General features: G+C 40.7%; 1 protein-coding gene across 3 annotated transcripts in view; it reads left to right on the plus strand.

The window, feature by feature from the left end:
• Positions 1 to 11453, plus strand: part of LOC143021002 (organic cation transporter protein-like) — a 67067-nt gene that overhangs the window by 22522 nt on the left and 33092 nt on the right. For 2 of the 3 annotated variants that reach the window (XM_076178096.1, XM_076178097.1), the window contains exons 2-5: positions 3029 to 3226; positions 3359 to 3491; positions 7485 to 7668; positions 9364 to 9467. In XM_076178096.1, the coding sequence (XP_076034211.1) occupies positions 3031 to 3226; positions 3359 to 3491; positions 7485 to 7668; positions 9364 to 9467 (617 nt within the window). In that variant the 5' untranslated portion in view covers positions 3029 to 3030. The remainder of the gene's footprint in view (positions 1 to 3028; positions 3227 to 3358; positions 3492 to 7484; positions 7669 to 9363; positions 9468 to 11453) is intronic. The other variant, XM_076178098.1, reaches the window with a different exon arrangement.

Consider the following 11453-nt stretch of genomic DNA (forward strand, 5'->3'; position numbering starts at 1 on the left):
ACTCGCTTTCCAAACCCTCGGCAGGATCCCATTCCAGTGGAGTCGTACACACCACGGGATCAGACACAATTAACTTTCCTGCTATATCATTTCCTAGCAAGAAACTCCCTCCCTCAACAGGTAAAGTCTCCCCAACTCCAACCAACACAGGCTGAGATAATAATTCAGTTCGGAGAAACAACTTACACAGGGGAACCGTCATCATCCCCCCAACGCCCTTTATCAATACATGCTCACCCGTCAAGGCCTGTTCTACGTCAGGAATAGCGCTTTGTAATACCATACTGAGCGATGCAGCAGTGTCTCGCAACACAGTTAGACACTCTGGGCCCATCCTCCTCGACAGACACTGTACCAGGAAATACAAATGGGTTAAACAGACGGCGTTCTCTTCCCACATCAGCATCCCCTTGTTCCTTTACATCTGCTGAAAGCAAATTTACATTAGCAACACGTTTCTCTCTAGTCAACCACTCAGGACACCTTGCCCTTATGTGCCCAAAATTTTTACAGTAAAAGCAACCAATTTTTGACACATTTGTATTGCTTTTATCCAGGGTCCAGGTACTTTTACCCTTATGTACCTTTCCCTCTTGAGGTTGAAAAATGCCTGGAGGGGAAGGAGGCTTACTTGATTTATACGTTAATGTATAATTTTCCGCCAATGTGGCAGCTCGAGCAATTTTACTTACTTCCTTTTCTAGCAAATAGGTTCGGACGTCCGGTGGAATACCCTTAACATATTGTTCCAGTGCAATTAGTTCCTTTAACTCCTCATAAGTTTCAATTCCGCTAGCTGATAGCCATCTATTAAATAATTTATACACACTGTTACCATACTCGAGGTATGACTGGTGGTTTCCTCCAAAACAGTTTCTAAACTTTTGGCTATAAAATTCTGGAGTGCACAAGTATGCCTTCAACACTGTATCCTTCACTACCGAATACTGGCTCTGATCTTCAGAGGACAAGGACAAGTACGATGAATGAGCCTTACCCACTAAGGCCGTTTGCACCAGCACACACCAATATGGCTTAGGCCAGGAGAGGGTGGTTGCCAAGCTTTCGAACTGCTCGAAAAACTCCTCCGGCTCACCCTCTAGAAAAGTTGGGACAAGGCGTACAACACGGTTAATATCAAATGTGGGTTTCAGCAACCCTTGGACACCCTGCTTTTCCATCATTGCGATCTTCAAGTTCGCTTTAATCTTAAGCTTCTCCACCTTCTCAACTTTAAGTCTCTCTAGAGCTATCCTCTCTTTCTCTACCTCCAACTCCATCTTAGTCATTTCCGCCTTATCCTCATCTCTCTCCGTCTCTCCTTGAAGCTCAGTATCGCAAAATGCCTTGGCACTATCCTCCAGAATTTCTTTTGAGATCAAATCTTGAATGACTGCTTCCTTAATATCAGCCTTATTAGATTTATCTGAGATTTGAACCTTGTAAAACCTGGCCAAAGCCATCCAGTCATCCTTAAGTACTTCACAGTTCTGCAAAAGGGCAAGCCCAGGATCCTTAATGAATTGTGCAATATCAAACGACTCCATATCAGCTAGTGAGGAATTATAACCTAACTAATACAATGTTCATAAACAATGTTTAAATACTCTTCAAGAAACAGTAAACAATTATTATTCACTGCAATTATACCGCACTGATAATACACCGCTGTATAATACCTTATAATTTATAGTACGACACCTGTTCTGTATAATACACTCGCTGCACAATATGGTGCCCGACATATAGTACGATCGCCGCACAATCACAATACGTGCAATCATAATACCACACACTATAGTACCCAGTATCATATAGTACCTTCACTTTATAGGGTGCCTTCAATTGATATGGTACCTTCAATTTATATGTACCCCGCATCTCCACCATTTTGTTATGCCATGACTTCCCAGGGCACGATGATCCCTGAGTATTCGAATTGAGGGCCCCAATATGGCGTAACAGTCCGAATTATGAGAGAGGACTTGGGCCCTTAAGTTTTGTGTAATTACCAATGAACTGTTTCTTAAGAGCATCCCACTATCTTGTTTCAAATAAAGAGCAACAAAGGAAAATAGATTTAATTATAAATGAAAGCTTAAGCATGTACAGAACAATTCCAATGTAGAATAAGATAATGCCGGCGAATGAGAATTGAAACATGGAAAAAGTATAACCATTACCATATAGACATAGAACCACACGAAATATAATCATCAAAGTTAATTTACTCACTAGAGACCTAACCGCACTGGAACCAAAATGTTTAATCTTACTTAACACAAGGTATTCTCACCAGTTCTTACTAGCTTGGTCCCTCCAGGCAAAACTCTCCTAACCCACCTGGCCAACCGCCTTCTTCACATTCGGCCACCAATACAGCAAACCAAAAGGCATCCACATTCTTCGTTACAAGATACAAGTTTTTATATCAGACTGTACATGACGATTACATATAATTATTCATGTACTAGTGCGGTTAAGCATTCATACTACACCACAATACAAGGAATACATTCATCGTACCTCCGAACAACGTATCACCTAGCAGACGACACCAGTCGTTGGAGGCGAAGGGACACTAAACTTACATAGTACATAGTTTCATACATGGTACATAATACATACACAATACATAGTTTACATAATACATAGTTTATCATAGAAAAAAATGCACTCTTGCATAACAATATATATATATATATATATTATATACAGTATATATATATATATATATATATATATATATATATATATATATGTGTGTGTGTGTGTGTGTGTGTGTGTGTGTGTGTGTGTGTGTGTGTGTGTGTGTGTGTGTGTGTGTGTGTTTATATGTTTATTCGTTTGTTTATTTATTGATTGATTGATTTGTTTATTTATTTATTTATTCATTTATTTATTTATCTATTTATCTATTTATTCAACTATACGTTTATCTATCCATATGTATATTTATTCATTTATTTATTACACATATTTCTATCTGTTTATATCTATTTGTTTATCCATTTGTTTATTGTGAAAGCTATGGCCTTGAAAAATGAGACATCGAGTTCAGGTCCGGAACGCACGAAGTTTCCCAAAGCACCGGGGGACAAAGACGTCCATTCGACCTCCGAGGACGTCGAAGGTAAGGAGGAGGACTACACATTTGAAGATTTCTGGGGTTTGGCCGGAACCAGAGGGCTCTGGAACTATGCTACCATGATCCTCTTGCATATTGGTAAGGTTTCTCCCAAAGAGTGTAGTAGATATTTTTTAGTGGAAGATGAAATAAAATCCTCTTTGTTCATAGAAATTAATCTTTATTTAATTGCATCATGTTCATTTCGGTTTACTTTTATTTACTTTTAAGGTAGTATCCCGTCAGCTCTCTACGTTCTCTCGTACCAGTTTCTCGGCGCCACTCCAGATTACTGGTGCCACATCCAGGAGCTACATGATGCCCACTGGACACCACAGCAGATAATAGATTTTGCCATTCCAAGGTGTGTGTTGTTCGTTGGTAAATAATACAGGCGGACAATGAGTGACTGACTAGACGGCTGTATTATATTCGTTGCATTTGGGTATTGGCTGTATGTTATTGCTCAATAGTATGCAGCCGATGCTTCAGGAACTATATGGGGCACCCCTACGTACTAGAGTCACATTATTTTGTCTATGTTAAAGAATATCCCTACTACTAGAGAAATTATGCTACTTTATTGTACTGCGAATGTCCCACCGTTATGCTGTTCCTTCTTTGTTTTTTGTACCCTTTCTTTGAGTATATATTTTCATTTTCACCTCTCGCCTTTTGCAGGGGGGGGGGGGAGTTCTGTCACCGAGTTTTCCATTCGGGTCGTAAAAAGCGGCAAAGTGGGACAGAGTAATGGGACAAGGTATCCTGCTCTCTGTAATCCTATCCTACGAAAAGTCAATGCATAAGATCTCGGAGGAGATTTCCAATCAGAACCCTAAGATTTGGGTCTTTAATGTGCGTGGGTGTGGTACAGATGATAGTGAGAAGGAAGATGGATGTGTTTGCATTAAGTGAAATTAAGTTGAAAGGGACGGGAGATTTTGAATTTGAGGGTGTAGTGGGGGATGTCGGGAATGAGGAGAGGACGAGGGAGGGACGGGGTGGATCTGTTGGTAAGTGATAAAATAGGAAAGCGTGTGGTGGGGAGGAAGGAAGTATTTTCAATGTTAATGTGGTTGAAGGTGAAACTGGGTCTTTTTAAGCGCAAATGGTCCTAGTAATGAGAAGAGTGCAGAGGAAAGGAATATATCTAAACGAATGTTTAGAGAGTTTTGGGAGGGGTACCAATGTTCTGTTATAGGGAGATCAAAATACTAGAGTAGGGGTGAACTAATAACGGAGTGATTGGAAGTTTGGAGTGTCAGGTAAAATTCATAGTGGAGAGTTGATGGTGGAGATGTATCTGTAGAGTTGATGATAACTAACACAGTATTTAAGAAAACAGTCAAGGATAAGTGCACATGGGAGAAGATGGTAAATGATAGGGTGATTGATGGGACATTAATGGACTATGTAGTAGTATATTGGAAAAGAGTAGAAAAATAATTCTGGATGTTTATGGTCTTGGGGGAGAGAGAGCTACTAGGTTGGTATGATCCAATGTATACTGGTTGTGGTGATAGTGTCTGGACTTTTGATAGACTCTTAGGCCACCATGCATGGGGCTGTGGTCTTTCTTGTCGTCCGTTTTGTTTCAGTTACTCTGGGGGTAGTGGGGTATTCAAGTAACTTGTCCCATGTGCTTTTGTAGACCTCTTCGATTGTTTCATGAAAAGCTGGGTTTTGACCACTGTCAAACCTAAGGAATTTGTTTCGAGAACTCTGTAGTTTCTGCAGATGATTTTTCGATAGTGTTGAGAGTGCAAAAGCCACCGAAAAAAACCAAGGAGCTATGTCAGAGAAAGTTAAAGTACGCCCAATGAAAGCCTTGGCGAAACCAATAATATGATGCTTGTTTAATTGAAGTGGTAGAAGTAGTATTTACAAGTATAGCTGTTGATTCTTAAGTGCTTGGACAATATGTACAATGAATGAAAAATTTATAATGTGTGCAATATGAACTAGGAACAATGAGATTTATACATATGTATACTGCTATATTTACAGACAGATGGATTTTCTATAAGTGTACAATTGTGATAATTACTTATGCCTTTTATGTGATGAGGGGGTGACTATATCTGTTGGATCTTCGCTGTCCTCTACAAAGGGGAGGTGAGTCAGGCAGAGAAGAAAAGGAAAAAGGCATAGATGGACAGATGTTAACGTAAGAGGAGGTGGTAAGAGAAAGATGGGCAGAGTACTTCAGAGAGCTGTTGAACGTGAAGGAGGATAGGGAGGGTTTGGTGGTAGCAGTGGGAGGTGATGGGAGAGAAAAATGAAAGAGATATATGAAAAGATGAGGTACAAGTAGTTTTGAACATTATGAGAACAGGTAAGGTACCTGATTTAGCAGGGTATCATGCAGAGTGTCTGAAGAAGAGAGGTACAGAAATAGTGGACTGGCTAGTGAGGTTGTTTAATGTGCGTCTAAGGAGAAGGAAAGACCCGGAGGACTGGAAGAGGGCCTGTATAGTTTCACTTTACAAACGAAAAGGGGATAAGTTTGCTGAGCGTAGTTTGGAAGGCTTATGAGAGGGTTTCAATTGAGAGGAATAGGAGAAAAACGGAGAGAGTAATTGGTGAGGAACAGTATGGGTTTAGAAAAGGTAAGGGTTGCGTGGATGATATTTTGTAGCAAGGCAGATCTGTGAGAAAGCTTAAGAAAAAGGTAAGGAGTTTTTGGTGCCTTTATGGATTTGGAAAAGGCTTTTGAGAGTGTAGAGAACTGTGGCAGGTATTGCAGATATGTGGGATTGAGGGAAAGCTGCTAGGGGCAGCAATGAGTTTATACGAGAGTACTGGAGCCTATGTTCGAATTAGAAATGGAGGTAAAGGTGAATGTGTCATGTCGCCATGGCTGTTCAAGGTGTACATGGATGGGGAGGTGCGGGAGGCAAATACGAGGGGGTTGGAGATGGTTAAAGAAAATGGGGAGAAGTGGGAGATGAGCCAGTTGTTTGCTGAATACACTGCGGTTGTGGCAGGGTCATAGGGGAGTTTAAGGTTGTTATTGACGGAGTTTGGGAAGGTATGCAACAGGAGAAAGTTGAAGGTAAATGTGGATAAAAATAAGGTGATGAGATGTACTAGGGGAGAGAATGTCAGCGAGTTGAAATTAAGCCTTAAAGGAGAGAGGCTGGAGAAAGTAGAATTTTTTAGGTATTTGGGGTCACATGTGGCAGGAAAGGAAGGAGTAGAGTTAGAGGTAAATCGTAGACTAAGAGAAGCAAATAAATGTCTTGGGGAATTAAAAGTGTCACGGGAAATAGTTATCTGATAATGGATGCAAAGGGGAAATTATATGAAGAGGTGATTGTACCGACGACACTATATGGGGCGCAGACTTGGAATCTAAAAGAGATAGAGAGGATAAGTTTAATGTGCTTGAGGTGAAATGTCTGAGAAGTATGGTAGGGGCTACAAGGTCAGATAGGGTGAAAAACGAGTAGGTGAGGAGGAGAGTGGTTTGTGAGTTCAGCCGACAAGTTTGGTCCGCAACTCCATTCGGCGAATTTAGTCAGCGAATTAGGTCAGCGGCTCCGGTCGGCGAGTTCAGTCGGAGAATTCGGTTGACGAGTTCGGTCTGCGAATCTGATTGGTGAGTTTGGTCAGCGACTCCGTTCGGCGAGTTCAGTCAGCGATTTTGGTCGGTGAATTCGGTCGGCGAATTCGGTGGACGACTTCGGTCGGCGACTTAGACAGGCGAGTTGAGTTGGCGAATTTGATCAGTGACTCTGATCAGCAAAATCAGCCAGCTAGTTCAGTCGGCGAGTTCGATCGGCGAGTTCAATCAGCGAAATTGGTCGGCTAGTTTGTTTGGTGACTCCGATCGGTGAGTTTGGTCTGCGACCCCGGTCGGCGGTTTCAGTCGTCGAGTTCAGTCGGTAAGTTCGGCCGGTGAATTCAGTAGGCGAGTTCGGTCGGTGAGTTTGGTCAACGACTCCGATCGGCGAGCTCAGTCGGCGACTTCAATCAGTGAGTTTAGTTGGAGAGTTTGGCCAGCGACTCCGGTCGCCGAGTTCAGTCTGTGAGTTCGTATGACGAGTTTGGTCGGCGAGTTCGACCACTCTCTTTAGTTCTGTTCCTTCAGGAAAAGTGTGATGCATAGCATAGATTGGTAGGTAGATTGGTAGGTACGTAGATACTAGCGTATTAATATTATAATAGCCTTCACATTCAACTAAGAAGGGGAGGGGAGGCGAAACATAGATACAAGATGGCGCCTAGGGATCACGTGACGCTTACTGACCAATCATAGGCCACCAGTTCAGTCTAAACATGATCAAATTTTGTCTATCAACGGCTCAGATGCACCTACACACTAATAAACTTTTTTGGAATTTTGCCTCTTCAGGAGGGAGGACGGGAAATTGGAGAATTGTCTTCAACGTGATTACAACTACTCCTTGGTGGCGTCGCTGGGCTACGAGGCGGCCAAGGAGAACCTGGACCTCATCACCAACGTGGTCAACGGGACGGTGTCGTGCCTCAAAAGGGAGTTCAACCATACGCAGTACAAGTCCACCCTAGTCACTGACGTAAGAGACTTTACGGGAGAACCTTTTCGATTTGACACAACCGGGAGACGAGTGAAGTAGATTAATAACAAAGTTTTCTGGCATCCCGTTCATACTCAAACAAAACGGTGTTCCGCATTTCCATTAGATTGACAAAAAAAAAAAAAAAAAAAAAAAAAAAAAAAAAAAAAAAAAAAAAAAAAAAAAAAAAAAAAAAAAAAAAAAAAAAAAAAGCTAAGAATATAACTGCTAGTGTCGGGTGAGATTTTTTTTTTTTTTTACTTTTTACTTTTATGTATTTCTTACTGTCTTCTTATTTTCGACGTAAGTCAAAACTAGGAGGTAGAGAGCCCTCTGTTTTTCTACCCTTTTCCTACTCTCCATATTTGTAGTCTAATATTAAACGATATTTTGTACAAACAATAGTACTAAGCTTTACGTGACAATTTTTCCTTGGGAATCTTGAAGAAGAAATCTGTGGGAGTTTATAATGAACTAGTTCCTTTTTGGGGGTAGAAACTCAATGGGAAGGGGAAATAGAGTGTATTGGGGAAAATAGAGTAGGGCATAGCAATAATGTAGAGCAATATGTCAGTGTAGGACAAAATATAATTTTAGGATATAATGTCGCTAGAGAATGAAATATTACATTAGGATGTAATGTCAAAGGACAAAGTATCACGATGGGATGTAATGATAGTGGAAGACAAAATATCACGATGGGATGTAAGGATAGTGGAAGGCAAAATATCACGGTAGGAAATAATGTCAGTATGTCAGTGGAGGAGAGAATATCATTTTAGGCGAGTCTGTAGTTAATGGGTGGAATAAACTTCCTGCAGAGGCAGTGCAATGTAGTTCAGTTCGAAGCTTTAAGATTCGTTTAGATAAACGCCTAAGCAATATGCTGTAATGCCTGCCATGTAGTTTATATTATTTGTTTAGTACTATTTGTCTGTTTATTTATCATTATATTTGCTTGATTTTCATTTATTATTATTTATCTGTCAATTTATCATTATTTACTATTTACCTGTTTGTTTATTATTTAACTAAGCCTTTATCTATTTATTTGATTTACTATTATTTATATTATTATTATTTTATTGATTTATTTAATTATTTATTTATCATTATCATGTTTTTTTTTCGCATCCGACCTAGTTATGGATGAAAAGGTCTCCTGTCGGCATGCTCCTTCTTTGTAATCTTTTGTTGTCTTTTCTTGGGATTTATCTTTTGTATTGTTACCCTTTGACACGGCAGCGCAAATTTCAGACTATTGGTGTGGCTAGTACCAGATGATTCTAATCAGCTGACCATAAAAATCGGGACGAACAGAAACCTCGGTCGAGCAAGAACCTCTTTAGCCCTGAGTTTGCCCTCTACTAAACAGAATCTCCCACCTCTAGCCAGAGCAGTAGCCTAGAAAGATCTGTGCCATACACTCGGCCAAATCGGTCGTGGTTTTATTTCTAGGGCCTTTCGTTTCCTTTTATATATTAGGAGATTTGGGTGTCCTACACTGCATTTTTTGTGTAAATATGATTAGCTCCACTGACAAACGAAAAGCAAGAAGAAAAAGAGTGGAATGAAAGGGCTAATAACACTTACTATGATAATTCATCATGGCAAAGCGTCACTGTGTTCAAGGGAACATGGTCTTTACTCCTTCCTTCTGGCTGCAAATAATTGCTTATTTCCGCTTGCAAACAGTTCGACCTGGTGTGCGAGCGACGAGCGCTCTACTCGACGACATCGTCCATCACGCAGATGGGGATGCTCGCCGCCTCCTTTATCGTGGGCTACGCCACTGACTTGTAAGTTTCTCCTCTCCCGCCGCTTGTCCACTCACGTGATGGAGAGAGCCTCAACCCTTTCCTGCTCGACCCCCACAACTGAATAAGATTGCCTGGTACCGGGGTACTGATTGCATGCTATTGTGCAATATTAATTGCACAGTAGTATACAGCCAATGCTTTAGGGACTGTTTTGCGGAGCCACTCCGGACAGGAACCACGTATGATTTTGTCTATATTAGAATAAAATCACAACTCCTATAGGAATAATGTCAATTTTGTACTGCGACTATTTCTCCGTTATGCTACTCTCTTTTAAAACTGTCATGTGTCACTTATTTGAATATACTTTTTCTCTGTCCCCTGCGGCAGGGGAAAAGAGTTCTGCCACCGTATTACCCATGCGAGTCGTAAAAGGTGGTAAAGTGAAGCAGAGCAATGGGACTAGGTATTTTCCCTCAGTAACATTATCCTTCGAGAAGTCAAGGCATAAGAGGGTCTGGTAGGAGATTTCTATTTAGAACTCTAAGATTTGGGTTATTAAATGTGCGTGGTTGTGGTACAGATGAGATTAAAAGGGAAGAGATAGGCAGTTTGTTTGTGAGAAAGAAATTGGATGTGTTTGAATCAAGTAAAAATAATTTGAAAGGAAGGGATGATTTTGAGCTTGGAGGTGTTGTAGGGGGGTGTCGGGAGTGAGGGGAGGACAAGGGAGGGAAAGGGTGGATTTACTGGTAAGTGATGAGACAGGAAAGCGTGTGGAAGGGAATATCTTCAAGATTAATAAGAATGAGGGTGATAATGGAATGGAGAATGTGGGTTTTTGTAAGTGAATATGGGCCTAGTATTACGAAGAATGTGGAAGAAAGGAGGTCTTTTTGAATATATCTAACTGAGTAGTTAGAGTTTTGGGAGGAACGTCAATGTAGTAGTGTTGGAAGATCTCAATGCTAAAGTAGGGGAAGAACAAATAGATGGAGTGGTTGGGAAGTTTGGAGTACCAGGTAAAAATCATAGTGGAGAGTTGATGGTGGAATTGTGTTTAGAGAATTGATGTTAGCTAACATATTGTTTAAGAAGATAGTCAAACATAAGTGCATATGGGAAAGGATGGTGGATGGAAATGTGGTCAATAAGGCATGGACTATATAGTGGTACCAAAAGGAAGGATAGGAAGAGTTCTGGATGTCCATGATCTTAGAGGAGGGAGTAGGGGGAATATCAGATTACTTTTTGGTGGAAGGTAAGTTGGAGGTGGAGGATAGGCAGAGAGAGATGAAAATAGTGGAAGGTAGAGAGCTACTTAGAGTAAAAGAGTAAATGAGAAGAAAAACGGGCAAGAGCACTAGGAGAAGGTGAGAGAAGCATAGGTGTGGTAAAGTATAGAGTGGGGGTGGGAGTGGAAGGTGAACGGGTGTGTTTCAAGGAGGAAGTGACAAGATGTGCAAAGATATGTGAAACGAAAAGGATAGAAGGAAAATAGTGAGAGGTGGGATAATGAAGTGAAGATGGTAGTAGAAGAGATGAAGTGAGGATATAATGATTGGTTGTAAAGTAGGACTCGAGAGGTACAAAAAAAAACAAAAAACAAAAAAAAAAACATAAGATAAAGGAGGTAATGAGGAGAGCAGATATCAACCGAGGTAGAAGTATGACGGAAACCTTGAAAAGTAAATAAAAAGATATTGTGAAAAGAGTTTAAGAGTCAGGCAGAGAGGAAAAGGTAAAAGGTGTAGATGGACAGATGTTAACTGAAGTGAAGGCGGTAAGGTGGAAGACGGGTAGAGTATTTTAGAGAGCTGTTGAATGTGGAGGAGGATAGGGATTAATTTATTGTGGCAGTTGAAAATATTAAAAAATGATGGTGATGGGAGAGGAAAAATGGGAGAGATATAAGAAAAGATTATCACAAGGAGCTTTGAAAATTATGAGAGCTGGTAAGAAACCAGGGTTGGATGGGTGTCATGCAGAATGTCTAAAGAAAGGAGGTACATTTATAGTACACTG

This window comes from Oratosquilla oratoria, chromosome 41 (genome assembly GCF_046742065.1).
Source record: "Oratosquilla oratoria isolate Oo_2021 chromosome 41, ASM4674206v1, whole genome shotgun sequence".
NCBI classification, from domain to species: Eukaryota; Metazoa; Arthropoda; class Malacostraca; order Stomatopoda; family Squillidae; genus Oratosquilla; species Oratosquilla oratoria.